Source organism: Hirundo rustica, chromosome 13 (genome assembly GCF_015227805.2).
Source record: "Hirundo rustica isolate bHirRus1 chromosome 13, bHirRus1.pri.v3, whole genome shotgun sequence".
NCBI lineage: Eukaryota > Metazoa > Chordata > Aves > Passeriformes > Hirundinidae > Hirundo > Hirundo rustica.
The window spans coordinates 7,608,331-7,626,739 of NC_053462.1; the positions used below are offsets into that span (position 1 = coordinate 7,608,331).

The window sequence follows — 18,409 nt, forward strand, 5'->3', positions numbered from 1 at the left end:
CTGGAAAAGAGTGAAGCTGTCTGTGAAGCTGTACTGGTTTATGTACTTGTAGAATTCAATTCACCGAAGACTTCCACCTTGATGTATGGATAAAATAATAAAGAGTATAACAAGTAGTGAAATGCAGATTTTGATTCAAAATTTTAGTTTTGGTCTCATGCTTCATGTAATTTTTGAGAAACAGTCCTTTTCAGATACTTTCTGCTGTTATCAAATAAGTATTTTTACATGAATTTTTCTTAGATCACAGCTGCTTCTTAAGAAAGGCCTTAATTTTTGAGTTGCCATTTTTACTGCTAGCAACTAGCAAAAGCTGGCATTTTAGTGACCACCACTGTGTTTTATGTCACATTTTTTGTCTTAGATAAAGGTCTATCTTTAATGCAGGTGTGGAACTGCCATTAATAGAGCCATTATCAGCACACAGAAGCAGAGCCAGGCAGGTCAGGCAGATGAAGAGCAGAAAGTAGAACACAGAATCCCCCAGTGGGGTAAAGCACTTTATAGCACAGGGGTGCAGTGAGAGCCACATAAATACACCCACAGTTCACCAGGAATACATAAAATAGGGGAATATATTAATGAGGAGACACACAGAGCTGGGCGGCTTTTGTGTTGAGGTTATTACTCTTCATACCAGAAAATAACTGGATCCAAAGTATTTTGACCTTTTAGTAGAGCACTTATCAAATTCAGAGAATATTCTATAATAATTTCTGTAAAACTGTAAGAATTTATAAAGGTCTTGTTGATATAGAAAGAATGAGAATTATGTGCAACTTTAAAGTGGTAGCAGTATGATCTAAGTAATGTATTCATTTTAGAGACCTATTTGACCCTGATCATATCTGCAAAGAAAAAGTACTTAAACAGATCATTAGCTCTGCCACTTTAATAGGAAGCAGTTGCTGGCTCAGTTCACTGAGCCCTCTTTATGGTTATGACAGCTCAATTAAAGAACTTCGTATTAATTCTGTTAATACAAAATTAATTTCTGTTCAAAACCTGAAATGTATTTCAGCTGTCTTAATTTCTTTACCTCCAGTCCACTCCGAATGCTCCCTTAGCACCAGACTTGAACTTTGCCAGTGGTGCTCTGAGGGAGTATTTAACAGCTGATTTAATATTGACACTGGCTTTTGAGCATATTGCAAGGCTGGCCGTAAAGCAAGGCTGGGTCTGATAAAAGTGCACTTGTTTGATTAGTGATGAACAGATTTGTCTATGCATTTTACCTCATGAAAGCACATACACACAAACTGCAATTATCAATGTTGTTTAAATTAGTTCGACACATCTCACCTGGGTTCAGTTAGGTGAAGTCTAAAATTGCTGACAATTTTTATGCTTCTAACAGACTGGTGGGCATTGCACAGCTGTCAGTCACAGGCACGAGGGAACTACCAGAGGTATCCTTGCAGCTAACTACACGTGAGAAGCTGACATAACTAATGCCCAACAGAACCACACAACACATTCCTCATGTTAAAGATAAATGGTAACAGAAGCAGCTGTCTTATTAAAGGGAAGGGAAAATCAAAGGTGAAATACCAAAGCATCGGTATTTTGCATTATTTGTATTTTATCACCTTATTTTTAGGTAAGAAGACTTCTTCAAACTACTTCAGATTTTGATCCCTCAGGTACAAAATATCAGAGACATTTCCCATGCAAATCTCTACACATTACATTTTCTAATCTTTGCAAAAGCCATGTATTTTCACATTTCTCAGAGAAGCAAAAGGACAACCAGCAGAGTGCTCTGTCATTTAGCTTGCATTTGCTACAGTTATTTCTGACCCATAGACCATAATTTTCCCAATTTCTATGTGGGGAAATTTATATAATTCTTGGAATTCCATTCTATTTATATAATTCTTGGAATTATATAAAATATAAGTTTATCCAGAATAGTTATGTTGCCCATACATGACCATATCCAGGTATTTCCAAAAGTACTAAATTACATAGACAAGACAGCCACTTACATCTTCTCTCTATTGATTTTAATTAGGCAGAAATTCAGTGAAAACAGTTCTTATTGGCTAATTCAAATGAAGGGCTATATATAAAACCACAGATCAATGGAAGGAAATGGAACTCAGCTTAAAACAAAATGAAAAGGATCAGTGTATAAGCAAAACACATATAACCCCCCAAAGCATCCCAGACAGTACTGCATGTCTCTAGTTCAACCCCAAAGTCAGGAAATTCTAGCATGACAATTAAAAAGGCTTTTTCTTAATTTGTGCTGCCAAATGTCCAGTCTGCTACATCTTGAGAATATCAAAGTCTCTGAACCTCAGATGCACTTTCTCAGAATAGCTCATTTTCCACACTTGGTGGCTTCAGTCTCAACCAGGTGCTAAATCTCACCAGTCCTAGGGGGTGAACACATTCAGTTTTGTGCTGTGCATGCAGGAAGAGGATGGATCACAGCATCTGTGCAGTGCTGGCCATGGCCACTGCTTCACTAATCCTTCAGACAAAAGGTCTATCTGATTTTGGAAAATATGTATTCTGTTTAAACTGTGAGCAAAGAGCTCATTTATTCTTACATTTTGTGCCCTATCTTCATCTATCCCAAACTTTATTTTTAACACTCCTTCCCCTGAAGGAAAAATAATAGGCAAGACAGATACTGTATCTATTCTATAAAACTGATCTGGTCTGTCAGTGTTATATGAGAAGCTACAGGGGGTAGGGTGAAAGAATGAGAACAGATCTATGAATCCATTTCCCACAGGTAATGTCCACAAGTTCAGTGGAAGTGATGTTCATATGCTTCTGCAGAATAAAGTGTAGTTGATAATGGGGAATATCACTGATCAAGACACAAAATCTAGCTGACAGACTTTCCATCAGGAAAGAAACATTCTATAGGCTGACACAGTCCAGTTCATGATACAGTGTACTCAGATTTTTTTTCACTTTCATAGTTTTTTTTTTCACTACCCTATGTTTCATAACTCACTGACATGTAGGTTACAATTATGCTGTTTCTACAATCTAAGTTACTGTCTTCAAATTTACAGTTATTAAACATCTTAACTCCTGAAGCATGAGGAAATCTCCTCCTGCAGATTTCATGTACTAGTCCTTTCCATATTGTGTGGAACACAATGGCCACAGAGAAAACAGATCCTAACATTGCAATGATCAGTAAAGAACAAATTTAAAAGTCCCTCCAGAACTGTCTTGTTTCTTAAATCTATACTACAATGACAACTTGACTGTTCTGAGTATATGTGCAAAAGAAAAAAAAAGAAAAAAAAAAAAGTGCAGAGGCCCGAAGTTTAGATCTTGCTTTCAAAATACAGAAGCACATTTGAGTTGAAGATTTTGTTCTTGACTTGATTTTCCTTTTATTAGAATAGATATTTTATTTTGATAGCAGTTTCTCCTGTCTCACAGCATGTACAATGCATACTGAAAGTGCCAGAAAGCCCTGGATTTGCCTCTGAATCAGGTTTCAAACACATTTTACATTGTTTAACTACTAGAATGAGGATTTTACAATAATACCCTTAAATATCCATGTTATCCCCTCAAACCTGTCAAGTTTCAGATGCCATGTAAGAACTGCAGGTTGCCCCTCACTCCCACGGGGCGGTGTGGTACGGTGTGTCAGTGGCTGCAATGCTTGCTGAGGCCATCATGTCATGTTTCATCTGGATTCATAACCTGATCCAGTTCAAACTACTCCATCACAGCGCCATTTTTGCCTCTAAGGCAGATATAAAAAGAGCGTTTCCAAAACTGGTTGAGAAGTAGAATTCTGAGCAATATTATACAATTGTGAAAATTTTAATCAGAATGGTCTCCTGGGGATCTTTGGTTCCCTCATTTCTAAAATAGGATTCAAATGGATGCAGGCCTGAATAGTCCACTGAGACACTGCATGGCCATATATTTCTAATAAGGAGTCATATTTTTGCAGTATTTGGTGTGTATTCAACTTATATTTCCCATTCATCCATTTTAACCCATTATCTTTTCTGGGGTAAGCAGGGGGGAAGAGGCTGCCTCATTTTTTCTCAACAGTTTTTACATAGTGCTTTTGTGTTAGGAGAAGTTTTTCTTTTAAAAAAATGTATCCAAAGCATCTCTGAACAGTTTTTCAAGTTTTTTCCACCCACAGCCTCTTAATCTTTTACTTCTGATGTCTCCTACTTCTAAAAGACATGTTATTCCCTGTGTTCACTCTTTCACTTACAAAAAACAACAAAAACCAGAGAGAAGTCAGAGACACAAGCTCTCTGCCTTAATCTGTCCCAATTCCGTCCACTCCTGATTCTTTACACATCTTACACAATCATTCATCTGTACTTTAGGGAACCTACTAATCCCCTTAGAAGAATCCTGTTCTTTATGCCTTTACTTTCTCCCTCACATTTGTATAAAAATTTAGCTAGAACAATTTTTAGGATAATTAGCATGCAATTACACTTGTTTAATTTCAATGAAGAGATTGAAATGAATCATATATATTTGTCTCAATTAGATATTTTACAGTGACTGTACTATTTATACAGCTTGTCAGACAAAAGGTTGAGCTCTCATTGCACTACGTCATAAAAATGGAGTAAACAGGAAAAGTGTTTTCTTTCCTCTATAGGGTAAGAACTTATTCCTTAACAATGTCAGGGCAACAGATGACTTAACAGAGAAATGCTTATTATCCAGGACTGAAGCAATACTTTATTTATTTCAAATACAGTAAGGAGTCAGAAGTCTATGAAATATATTTCAGTTTCTGGCTATCACCAGGAGGTTTCTTTGTCACTTTTACTGTGGGGCCATAAGAAGAACGGTACCTTTTATGCACAGACAAGCACATCTCAATGCACAGAGTGCCTTCTAGTATCTACCCTATTTTGGCTGAAAAAAACAGATTGTTCCTGCTCCCTTTCAGAGCATTCAATTAAATGCAATTGCAGAAACCTCTATTAATTGTTTAGTCATAATACTGATGTAGGTTTCAATGTTAACTTTTGCATAAGTCATCACAGCCAGACTATGCCCAGATTTTCTGCCATCTCTCTGTAAAATGGCTCCAAAGAGCGAAAACATTTCCCCAGGGCCTCATCACATCACATTTCAATTAGTGTGAAGCCTGTTTCTCCAACTGTAATATGTGAAACATGTTCCTTTGCACAGTTTCTACATATTTCATGTTCAAACTCCAGCACTGCCTTCTTTTTCTGTGTTTATCGATTGTTTCTCTCCTTTCTACGCATGTATCAACACCTTAAGTTATTTGACTTGTCTTGATTATTGATTGTACCTCCCTCATCTGCTAAATCATCAATTCTGAGAAGTCAACTTCCATCTCCAGGATACTGCTCTCTTTATACATTTTCAAATCAGTCTGCCCAGCCAATTATAAATTCAGAGAGGGTCTTTTTGTGAAGTTCATTTTTTTTTTAACAATTACAAGCCTAAAAATTGTACCTAAAAGGGTTTCAGCATGATTTGAACACGTGTGCCATGATACTCTCATACCATCAGCACCACCACACTGAAAATTTCCTTCACTGGAATGTCACTGACATTTCCCTTTTACCCATTTATCTCTGAATATTTTGCTACTTAAAGTTTTGAGATGACTCACTCATATACCACCTGTCTTTAATGCTCCTAAACCAAAAGACTGCCATTATAAGAGCACCAAGTTTTTATCAAACTATGTCAATGCTACATTCTGTATTAAAATCTCTACCTAGATTCTATTTAAAATACAATTTCTGATTCAGGCATATTTCTTGTCCTTATTTTAATAAATCCATGATTCTTATTTTTTTTGGGGAAAATAATTACTTACTGGTTCAAGACTGGTGTATATGCTGTTTTATCTTCATCTATAATGGTGACCATCAAAGTAATCAGCTGTGCCCAGAAATCCAAATTCTTTGTTGTTGGTCCCTGTTCTTCTTTAGGAACTTCTTGTTTCTTACTCTGTTAAAACATGATTAAATATATTTTTATTAGAGAAAATACTATGGGAGTTCCACCTATAGATTATTCCTTGATTGGGAACAATGACATACTAAGAATCTTTAGAAATTCTGGACCAAGACTGGCTAACCAACAGAGGAGAATGTATGAAAAACTGTACTTGGCTGTACACAAATATAAAGAACCATAGTGCAAAGATTGTCATGTCAGAAAAGGAGATCAATAGAGACTTGGTTTTTAGTGCACGCTCACACTGTAATTAGATACATTGTTAAATTTGCTGTGCTGAGACTCAGAACAGGTAGAATCGTCTGTTGAGGCAGAACTTTTATATCCAACACAATAAAGACTGAAAAAAATCAATGCTGAGGATAGTTTAAAGTTTTGTTTTGAATTATACGCTGAAGGTACTTGTCCTAACAGCTGCTTATGATGTTTGGTCTAAATGAAGAAGCAGTTGAATTTCCCTTTATTTTACTGAGAATTTTACATTCTTTATTTTCACTAAAATGCGCATTTACAGAGAGACTTCGTCTCTACAAGTTCTACCATGAACTCTTAGCCTACAGTTTCCTAGGCAAAAGTATTTTACATTTCTTTTCCTGGCAGAAGGATCAGATTTGTCATCAATGTCCAATAAATAACTTTATTCTAGAGACCCAAATATGAAAAAAAAAAATAATTTTGTATGGACACATACATGAATAATTTCTGCCACACAGAGCTGCACATGCTAGATGTACACACACTCTTTTACCTTCTACACTGCTGTGTGAGATTGAAAGAGCTCTCAGCTAGTAAATAAAAAAATAAACATGCCTGCAACCCTACAAGTTTAAACATATATTCTGTACTTCTCAATCCTAGTCCAACTATGACCACTCCAATGGACCTGGTATCTTTTTGAATATGCCTAACACTGTATTAGTGTCACAATGAATTAATTAAAAGTTATTATAACCTCAATTAATTTTTATCTGTGAATAGCATTTAGAATGGCAGAAAGGGAATTTCAACAACACCTATTTGAAACTGTTTTTGTGGCCACTGTGGAATATTTTAGACAAGTATCATTAATCACACTGCTACATATGCAGTTGAACTACAACGGTACCACCTCAGTGTCTAAAGCAACAGAAATAAAGCTCAGGAGCAGGTCAAAGGACAGTGGGTCTGGTGTCACCAACAATTAACAACTGTGCATGCAAATGAGAGAGCTTTTCAAAACAGAAATAAACATCAGAGCATTAATGTCACTCACAAGGGCTTTCCCTGGAATACATTATATTTTTCCTAAAAAGGTCTTGTTTTTATATCAAAGATATACGTCTAATAGACCTTTTTTTTTCTCAGAAGTTTGTTAAACCAAACCAACTGAAAGGCAGCTGTAGAAGACAAAGCCACTTCATATGTAGCTCAGCATCTTACCCAAGAACTGCATTTCATTCACATGTAGCTGAGACAGCTTTTCATGGCTGTGAATGTGAATCACAGAATGCAAATTCTGTTAACACAGATAGCAAAAAAGTAACTTATTTTCAAAGTAATAGTTGCACAAGGAGGTCCTTTCTACAAAAATTTTCTGGAAAAGAAATCTCTTTAAAATCTGTATGACCTTTTCAAAAGTCCTAGAGAAAGTATTTTTAAAAAAATCTCACATTACAGAGGTAGTTTTATGCCCTGAAGAAAGGGCATACTCTGCTCATCCCTGCTTGTTATTTCCATTCTTTATCTTAAAAATCTAACTAGTGTGTTAGAAATGCTCAGAATAATTCAAGCTCTTTTTACCTTATTACTGCCAGCACTATTATTTGCTTTATGTACAACAGAAGCCTTTGTAGAAGAATTATAGAATTATGGAATACTCTGACTTGGAAGGGGCCCACAAGGACCAGAGTCCAACTCTTGGATTCCTGCACAGGACAATGCCCAAAACCACACTGTTTTTGACAGTACTGCCCAAATGCTTCCCCAGCTCTGGCAGGCTTGGTGCAGTGCTGTTATAATGAGGTAAAACAGTGGTGGAAATTTGATTTCAATCTAGATTTTTTTTCACTCTCATTATACCCATTCCAAAGAAATTGTCAGTGTAAAAGCATGAACTAAATGGCTGATATACCTAATTAGAGCACACTGGCACAAATACAGCGAGAAGACATAGGAGACCCTAAATACTGCTTATTATTGTAGAGGATGATAACAATGAGAACTTTTTAAAATACAACTGAAAAGGTCAAGAGGACCAAAAATTCTTGATACAGCAAGATGAAAAAATTATTAATTAAACTGATGCTATTAGTGGTTCTTAATTTTAAAATAAATTATTTTCTGAAGTTTCCTGTCTTCTGTTTTTGTTTGATACAGCACTGCCCAAGCTCAAATCACAGGCTGCTCTTCCTGTAAGCAAGAGACCTTTCCAAATACTGCTATGAATGAAAACTTACCAATTAGCACTTTATTCTCCATGAGCTGGTTCACATAGAAAAGGGTATTTTAAAATATCTTGACCTCCTGTAACATCACTGTGGATGGTAATGTTGCCTGCATGCACAGAACCATGAAATGCCCTAAAATGTCCTATACTTAAAAGTTCAGTAAGTGACTGGCCAAAGGCACAACAATCATATTCCTAGGGGGCTTCTGTTGGCAGATCAAACAAGCAAAAAGAGCAGATGATATCTCACCAACAAGACAGGTTTTTATACTCTGATACTATTTGACTTGGATACTGCTTGTCTTTAGTATCACCCTAGAGCTGTAGTAAACACCTTTTAAGAAAAATGTCTTTAAAGAGAAGTCATATTATTCACTTAAGATTCACAAATACAGTAAGTACTGGAGATTCTCTATGGCTTTTTTTAATGCAACATCCAAAGTAGGTGATAGCTCTTTGTCTTTTGCCACATAAGACATCAAAACCAGAAATAGAAAGTGCATAAGAGCAATTTTTCATAGGATATGAATCGAAATAAATTATTTGCACCAAATCATGTTTGTCCCATTTCCCTTTTACAGTCAATTTCCTAGTCACCTGAATTCATATGCAAGCAATGGATCATGCAGCACAGAGCCTCTGAAATCTTTACCGGTGTTTTGATATTCTCATAAAGAAGAAAAAAATAAATTGTAGAGGGAGTTTTCTGAGTTTAATGGAAAAAAAAATGCTAAACTGTTGACAAGCAAACATTTTGTACTCTAGAAAAGTAGCTGAGAGTGGAGAAAGCAATCTCTGACATAGTGTGAAGCGAGATTAAAATCTACATCTATATTACCCTGAGACAAATCTGTAAAGCCTAGTCTGAGAAACAGAGGGCTTTCAACTTCTCTCATCACTGTTTTTACCAGATCGTAGGATGAATGTCTGGTTTAATTTTCTTTGTGTTTATTTTGTTATGCTCTGTGCAATCAATACCCATTAGTATCTGTGTAACTTTGATAAACTGAATCCTATGATATCAGAAAGTTATATATAGCTGTCTGCTGCAAGCCCCAAGCTAGGTTTCAGAATACAGTTTTTTCTATATAAATAATGATACAGTGGAAACTCAATGGAAACCAACACAGTAGCCTTGATCAGCACAAGGCAACAGAGGGCAATTTTACAGACCAATCTTAGACAATGAAATAATAATTTTAACAATTCTTCCATATTTTAAACTGTATATTTGTTATATTACATATAATATTACTTAATGTAGAATCAACAGCATATATACAATATGCACTATATATAAAATATACACACATGTAGACATTCACATATCATACCTGCCTAGTTTTAGAATTTTGTATGATTTCTAATTATATTTTTAACATCTAAAAGAATGAAAATTTGGCTTTACAGAATTTACTCAACAGGTCCTAAAGCCAGAAACCACATGCAGATATGCATTGAAAACCTGTGAGGGATTTCCCTGTGCAGTGCTGCTGCATGGTAACTAACTGCTAAACCATTAACTTATTTGAAACTGAAATCCTACTGGAAGAATCATCATAGAATCACAGAATGGTTTGCATTGGAAATGATGTCAAAGATAATTTTTTTCCATCCTCCTGCTGTGGGCAGGGACACCTTCCACTAGACCAGATTGCTCAGAGTCCCATTCAAACTGGCCTCAAACACTTCTAGGGATGGGGCACCCACACCTTCTCCAGGCAACTTTATGTATTCTCCAGTACCAACTGAAGTGGAACAGAATACTTTTGGATTAACTCTCATTAAGAACTGTTAGCCTTTTTCTTCAAGGGCTGGCATGTGAATGGAGCTGGTTTAAATGGTCTATCTGTGGTCTATCTGCATAGCTCCTCTGCAGAGGCCGGCCAAGTGATACTGTGGTTTTGATCTAACTTACCCACCCAGAAGTGTTCTGCTTCTGCAGGGAATATGTGGAGGAAGACCAAAGTGAGTCCCTCACTTATTTCAAGCTCTTTGACTTTGTAATCAGTGATCTCAGACAAACTGCTAAGAAGAAATTGTAAGATTTGGTCTTCCTCTGACAGAGAATTCTCAGAATGGCGTTGGAAATACCATAGCACAAAATCCTTCTGTTCTGAGGTTATTTACCAAATGTTTTTCTATTACTGTGGTTAACACACTGCCCATCAAAGACAATGCTACAACAAAGAAGCGATCTCTAAGCACCCTCTACACACCAGTTTTGAAGAAGTCAGAACCTTTTCAGTGCATCTAAAGCAATATGTAAATATAACAAAGTGCCTCACAAAGAAGTATTACTTTACACTGAAATTTGCAAGACTGAAAAATAGGACTCTCTGCAGTAAACAGCTTTTGCGACTGAACTTTATTTGCCACTTCATACTTCTGCTGTGTTTGAAAACCACAGATCACAGTCATGCTTCAATTCTTGCGGTATTTCTATAAGAAATTAATAATCTAACAACTCCTTTTGGTCATTGATGTTAAAGAGAAAAAAGTACACTTTCAAAAATAGCTCTTAGACTTAGATGCCCAAATCCCAAATGGAGAAGTGGGCAGGGACTCACAGCTGAGTAAAGCAAAACTGAGCCAGCTCTCAAAGCATAGGCACATCCATGTGCTCACCTACACCTCCAGTTCCCAGAGCCGGGATGTTTTTAGTGCATTATCCACCCAACCCAAGGTGCTGTGCCCCTGCAAGAGAGAAATGGCAAGGGCAGTGTGCTGTGCTGCTGCAGCTGCACCACACCTGGCTCCTGAACAAGTCAATCATTTTTTGCTACCTCCTGTCTGCACCAAGCTGTGCTGTGACAACATGCAGAGCTGTGCCGACTCAAGCAAAAGTCCCTAACATCAGGTAGAATATCAGGCCTGTTCTGCTGAGCTGGTGTCAAATATAAAGTACTCCAGTGTTTTACTCCAGTATATTGGTGCTATCAGTCACGAAATTATTGGTACTGATCAAGAGCTCTTCAGATAACGTGAAGGGTATGGTCTGCATTTCATTGGTGTCACTCAATGGAGAAGACTGCAAAAAGAATTATTGAAGGGACTTCAGTCACTGTGAGCACCAGCCAGGATTTCAAAATTTGTTTTTTCAAGAAAGCAGAAGGAGTGACATATCTGTAAATTGAACCAGAAAGCTATCAAAGTGCTTCCTAAACTACTTCTTCAGGATATTTTTTTTAACATAGGGCAGCTAAGCACTTCACTCAGATAACTGTTAATTAAAAAGAGAAAATACTGCATGTGCTGCATAAGGAACTAGATAGCTCTTCACCAGAGGGCTTTGTCTCCAATAATCAGGATTGTAATATACATGTCAGTAAGACTGTCAAGCTATCATGTTTTACTGTCTGTGGTAGTCATTGCTTTTTGCTATCAGCTGTTCTTTGTACTCTGGTGTGGAACTGTAGTATGACATTTTTGCATACTGTTAGCATTCGTAATGCTTCACCCCAGGAAGTATCCTCAGGGGTGATATTTTGCTGCAAGATATTAGCTTTTCAACGGTGATTGTCTGCCTGACACAAAGGTAGAGAGTAATAAAAAGAGGAATGAGAGACTGCTGGGCATATTTTGTGATTTACTTGTTGCATTTATAGTGGCAAACATCCAAACACTCCAGTTCGAGTGCCCTCAATTTTAACAGTCATTGCTCTATTTTCACCCCAAACTTAAAAAATCCCACACAATCAGACCTGAAGCATATTTTCTAGAAATACTATGGCAGGCATCTCCGAGAATTTTAGGTTGCAGCCAAAAGCAGCTACAGAAGGTGGTTACCCTGAGCTGCGCACAGATACACACCCTGAGCGTGCAGGGGCCTCAGCAGAACAGCAGCTGCCAGTCCTTCCCCTGAGTGAGAGCAGGTGCTGACCTACATAGGAACCATTTCTTGTTGCTTTGGGGCTCATCGATTTCAGTTCTCAGTACTCACAGCTCAAAGCTCAGCTGTGCAGCTAAAACATGAACCTCCTGTGCTGCAGAACACCACACTAGGATGAGCTCCCTTCATCCTGCTGAGGGAAGGAGACCTAACCTGATGGGGAGGAGAGCAGAAATAAGGGAAGGCTTGAGGGTGGTGTCTGGTCTAATCTAAGGGGCTTGGACACAAAGCTAATGAAATGTTAATTACAATATTGGTTACTGCTACATTATAACAGTGGTACCACAAAGCAGTCACCTGGATTCACTGGAAAGCCTCCAGAACTCTAGGTTCAAACAAGCTGCAAACTTAAGTGTGCCTAAAACCAAATGCACTTTCGGATTTATTGATAGGAAACCATAAGAGGATCATGCTGAACAAAGTCTCCTTGTACAACTCAAGAGCTGATGTAGAACTTAGGTAGTCTTTTGAATTAATTTTACTCATCCATCTATTAATGCTAGACCAGTTCTATTTCTCAGAATTGTCTCACACCTTCTGTGAAACAGTTTGACTGTCTGGCATTAAGATTATACGTGATTGTTGCTTGAATTTTTTGTTTGATTTTTAATGTGATTTGCTGTTAGAAATTAATTATTTTGAATGCAATCCATTTATTTTAAATTTTGCTTTTAACACACCTTCACTGAAGTTTCTTGCACTGCTTGGTGATTGTAACTGTACGGACAGTTGTCTACTTAAAGTTTCCACATAAAACTGCCTCTGCTGGAAATCTTGTGAAAGAGAACTCAAGAGGTGCAGAAATACAGTGAAATGCAGTTAACTCAGTTTTCCAACTGAGTGAATACTTGCAGATTTTTAAATTTTTTTTCTTAATTTCAGGACTTCTTATTTCTCCACCATTAAGTAGAGTTGTGTGAGAGAAAAATATAATAACAACATTGCCTATTCTGCCTCAAATATAATGTGGAGAGAACCCTTACTTAAGCAAGTTTTACATTGTCTACCAAGCAGAAAAGCTGTAATATTCCTGCACCTTAAAACCATATTTTGAAATAGACTAAATGACTGTATGGAGTCACATTAAAAAGTTGCCAATTTTTGAACACAGGTAAGCTTTTGCAGTTGTCACAATGCTTTGCAGAGGTAAGACTTCATCACTTCTAGCTGTTTACTGAGGGCTAGAATCTACTGATACACTGCAGACTTATGTAATACCCAGTCTAGCAGCACTTCATATTATATTTACCAGACAAGATCAAATTGCTGCAGAGTAAATGTTAGCAAGAAAACAGAACAGTTTGTGACGTAAATAGATGGGATGCCTGAAGCTGCTCCTTCCACTAATTTATACTCCTACTCTGCTTACAATATAATCTGTTGTAGGATAAACACCCATCAGCACTAAGTGTGGAGTGCTTACTGGTGCTGGTGAGAAATTCTTACATTCAAAGCTACAGTTAAGTTTTCTCACATAACAGGAATCCAACATGAGAAAATAAATTCTCATTTCAGAAATGTTGAATAGATACCAAACATCACCTTTCTTAAAATACAGGAAGTCATATTCTGGATTTAAGTGAAATATGTTTTCAAATAAATTCCAGGTCTTATATCATTAGTATGAGTGTTCTTATCAAATATACACCTACACACAAAAAAAGTGCATTTGCCAAAGAACTTAGTTAATCCTGTTCAAGGCTGGAACAGTCACAGAATTACCATTTTTTCAGTGTACCATCCAGAAAGAAAATACAAAGTATAGGAGGTAATATGATAAAGAAGTGATGCTCCTTTAGGACAATAATTAATTCTAACATTACTTATAGAATGACTGTATTATACAAAAAATAAACAGTATTCTCAACGATTTTGCATGTCATTTGGAACACAACAAATGCTATAATTATTTGCATTGACAGTTCAACCTGACAGACTTATATCAAGAAATGTTTCAGAATTATCCTCTGCTTTCTTAAAGCAGTTACTAAAGCTTGGATCCAAGTATGCCTCATAGGTGCTAAAATATAAGGCTGGAAAGACTATATAATTTTCAGCAAATGAAGTGTTTTTTCCTAAAGCTACAGAAGTGAAATGTTAGATTTTAAATAACTATTTTCCTGTTTCAGACCTTAAAAGCACAGTAATCAATCAAATGTCATCTTCCCCAAAACCTCTGGACAATTTCAGTCACATCAACTTGATGACTACATTTATGAGTTTATGTGTCCATTTTGAAGCTCATGTTAAACGTTTTAGGGTTGATAGCTGTCTATGAGTGTGTTTACGGTATGTTGCTCCTCCATGCATAAATAAAATGAAAATCTGAGTGCTATGGTATGAAGGAGCACTGGAAGGCTTTCTGTTTACTAAAGGCAAACAAGTAACGAATGAGCAATAGCACAAAAAAAGTTCATTTTGACCTTACCTGATCCACTAATTGGGAGTAGAGATCATAGCAGTTGTCAAAAATATACTTATAAGTTGAATCCAAGCAGGCTCTTACACAGTCTTTCACCACAGTACTGGCTCGAGGGGGGCTCTGCAATTCCAGGACCTAATTGAATATTTTATAAATAGGAGAATGTAAAAATGAGATTGAACACAAAAAATCCAAGTGTTGAATGTAGTTCTGCTATACAGGACGAAAAGTGTTCAAATAAACCAATGATAAAAATAATTAAAATTGTTTTGAATTAAGGTGGATTTAATTCAAAGACATACTAAAGCTCATGCGAGTAGATTTTATCACTGATTTTTATTGGAATTAAAATATTTATATGATGAAAGAGGCATGTTTTCCCAAGAGTTTATATCTTTACATCTTAGGGTTTATATTTTATAAGTTTTTTTAAAATTATTTAGGAAAAAATCAAACCATATAGTTATGTGCTTTCCTTTGAATATCAGCCAAATCAGTTATTTATTTAAAGCAAAGGGTTCATCTTTTTACTCCATTTCAGGATACATTAACTCAAACTTTAACTTAATGGATTATTTTAATTCTCTTTATGTAGTTGCCTAATGCAATGGAATCATGTGCTCTTATGACAAAGGCTGCTTTGTGTTTCTCTTTTTTCATTCAGTAATATCAATGTTAACCATTCCATTCCAAAAGTATTTCCATGCTTGACCACTTAGATCTCAACCTTTGGAGAGAATAAGGTTATAACAAAGGCAAATAGTTATCAGATTTATTTCGCTGTTTGACTTGTGATTTTATTATAGCAGTAGAAAACCATTATTCTGTACGACTCATAAGAAGTTCAGCTAAGCATGCTTTATGTGACTTGACTTTAAACTAATTAAAAAAGTACTTTTTTTTTTTTTTTTCTTCAGGAAATTTGTTTGTGCAAGTAAAGGACAATACCTTCATCCGAAAAAAAGTAATGCTGGTTAGCAGGTCCACAGTTGATTTCAGATCTTGCAGTCTTTCAGAGTTGCTGGCAGGAAAATTATCCTGGAAGCAGGGACAGAAGGAATCGTGCAAAATTTGAGTTATAGGTAAAATCCTTGAACCAGTCAAAAACCCTCTAAGAAAACATTAGGTGCTGCTTGGAAGGATTAGGGATGTTCATGTCACCCAAATTCTGCCTGTGAGGTAGTTAAAAATGAATATCCCTTGGACATGTGTAGGTACACATTTGATAATGCTCTTGCACTTGTAATATAAATAACTGAAAATATTGTGATATTCCCAAAACATGAAGGGAGCAAAGTCTGGAAACTGTTGCTAATGAAAATAATTTATGGGTTTTACAGAGCACATACATCACTTGTAGGCATAAATGCAGTCGTAGCTTAATGTAGAAATAATATATTAAAATTTTGCTACAATCTCTGGGTTACCAGACTGATGTAAAGCATTTATTTATTTAAATAAATTCCTACTAGTGGAACATCAGCCTTATGCTAGGATGAACGTATCTCGTTCATTAAGTATATGATCCTAAAAACTAAAGTATGTGCAACTCCCTTTAATGCCTTGGGGTTTTTTAAACGTTCCATTTGTTCTCCAGTTTTAGAGAGCAAGCCAGACGAGCACAGAAATCCTTGATGGAGAGGCTGCCATTCCTAGAAGCTGAAAGGAGAACCACAGGTGATGAAGTGCTATCATAGATATTGTCCAAAAGTTTCATGATCCAGTGTACTGGGGGAGAGGGAGCTCAGAAGCACGTGGTAACTGGCCGGTACCCAGGGCAGGCCTTCCTGAAAGGCTGCCTTTGCAGCATACCTCAGGGCAAGGAGATTCCACGAGGCAGAAGTGAAACCTTCCACCACATAGAAAACCAGGGAGACAAGATTCTTTCAACATTACTAGAATATCAGCATGCAAGCTGTAGCAGTGATGTCAGTGTCTCAGAAACAATGTGACTTCACTTTGCACTACCTGAGCCAGGGGAGGTAATTCCCAGATGAATTAATTTAATCAGCTGAAGACTAGTTATAGACCAATTTAACCAAAGTTGTTGCATATTACTCTTTCTTGAATATGTGCTTATCTCTTGACCCATTCTTAGCTCTAGGAAAGAAATTACCAAGCCTTTTCTTTGTCGACTTGGAAAAACATTGGTGTTAAACAGCTTAAATTCTCTAAATTTTTGTTCCAAATGGTTTGGGGTCTCATGTTGGCCCTAGACTGAATACATTGTACATACCCTGTATTTAGATAAATCAATCCTCAGAGAATTGTGCAACTGATCCAGCAGCTTTATGAACTTTTCTCTCTGTAAAAAGAAAACAAGAATATGTTGCACTAAAATTTGCAGGTTCCTGTAATTGCTGAGGTTTTAGAGCCCTTCTTTCCACTCAACTTAATGGAAAACAAATTGATTTTCAAATATTTCATATACAAGGGATGGTTTGAAATACCTGTGTTTCGAGGCCAGGCGATGCATCTTCTTTCACTTTATTTTAACTTTCTATTTATATTGTATAACTAGAATGTATTAAACACCCTGCAGCTGGGCAATTCGTTAGTGAAGTCACAAAGATTTTGCAATGCAACATTTTCCTGTCTTATATTTGTCTTGCAATTGATTAAACTCTTGAAGAAAGCATCTCCCCCTTCCTTTAATAAATAAGAAATGATGCTCATTTACAACAGAATTTGGTGCAAAAGTATGACTGAAAATTATACTTCTGAAACAGTGGCTTTTGTAGGAATAAGTTAAGTAGTACTAATACAATGCAATTATATTTTTTCCTTTGAAATATGAAGGAGCAGTGAAAGCATTTTGCTGTGTGATTTCCAGCTGAGTCGTGCCATTCTCTAGTAATACTAATGAGAGTTTCTAATTACCATGTTAGAACGTATTCCACAGTCTACTGCACAAAACTCTGAAATCTCAGCCTGTGTAAAAGCAGCAGACTACTGGAAGAAGCAGGAGCGGATAGCTCTCAGGCTCCACTGATTGTATCTGCACCATTCCTCAAATGTGATGATCAGTAATTTGAAAATAGTGTCTTTCTGCACTGTCTCTCATCAGTGGAGTTCTAACCTGCACCAAACCCCACTAATTTGGCACAGTTCCCTTAAGGGATCAATCAAAGGAGAACTTTTTTTGTCATGTTATAAATCTGTACTGAAATAGTCAGTCAGCCAAATCATTCCCAGCTGTAGCCTGAGGACTTGAATTTGAGATGCTGTTTCTGATGAATGATGTGCAGCTATTCACTAACAAATGCCTTTTGACCCAGAAGAGAAGAATAATCTAATATTTTGCCTATAAGTCAATTGTTTGAGAAAAGAGCTCCAAATCTCTATTAGTGATGCCTACTACTCTTTTCCCATCCATCTGTTGAACTATGAATTGGATTGGAATTGCGTCAAAGGCAAACTGGCATTAACATCAGAGAAAGGAATTAACCTCTGCCCAGCCTGAGGACAGAAGTAGTTCTGATCATTGGAAAAATGGAAAAAAAGGATAAAAAACCCAGCAAAACCATTCTAAATTTCAAAGTTGCATCAAAGTCAAAAGTCTAATAAAGTTTGAACATTGAAAGAGAAGAAATGTTTCAACAAAAATATTGTCATTCTTCTTTACTCATCCAAATGTGTAATTTCATAATTTTGTCTTGAAAATCTAAAATTCATAATTCCTCTATTATTCTAATGCTGGAGA

At 36.5% G+C, this 18,409-nt stretch overlaps 1 protein-coding gene across 2 annotated transcripts in view; it reads right to left on the reverse strand.

Annotated features, from left to right (window-relative positions):
• The window catches only part of UNC13C (unc-13 homolog C), a 123,846-nt gene that overhangs the window by 49,895 nt on the left and 55,542 nt on the right, over nucleotides 1-18,409 (reverse strand). For both annotated transcript variants that reach the window (XM_040077584.2, XM_040077582.2), the window contains exons 13-16: nucleotides 16,943-17,011; nucleotides 15,655-15,744; nucleotides 14,713-14,841; nucleotides 5,825-5,958 (exon numbers count right to left, since the gene is read on the reverse strand). In XM_040077584.2, the coding sequence (XP_039933518.1) occupies nucleotides 5,825-5,958; nucleotides 14,713-14,841; nucleotides 15,655-15,744; nucleotides 16,943-17,011 (422 nt within the window). The remainder of the gene's footprint in view (nucleotides 1-5,824; nucleotides 5,959-14,712; nucleotides 14,842-15,654; nucleotides 15,745-16,942; nucleotides 17,012-18,409) is intronic.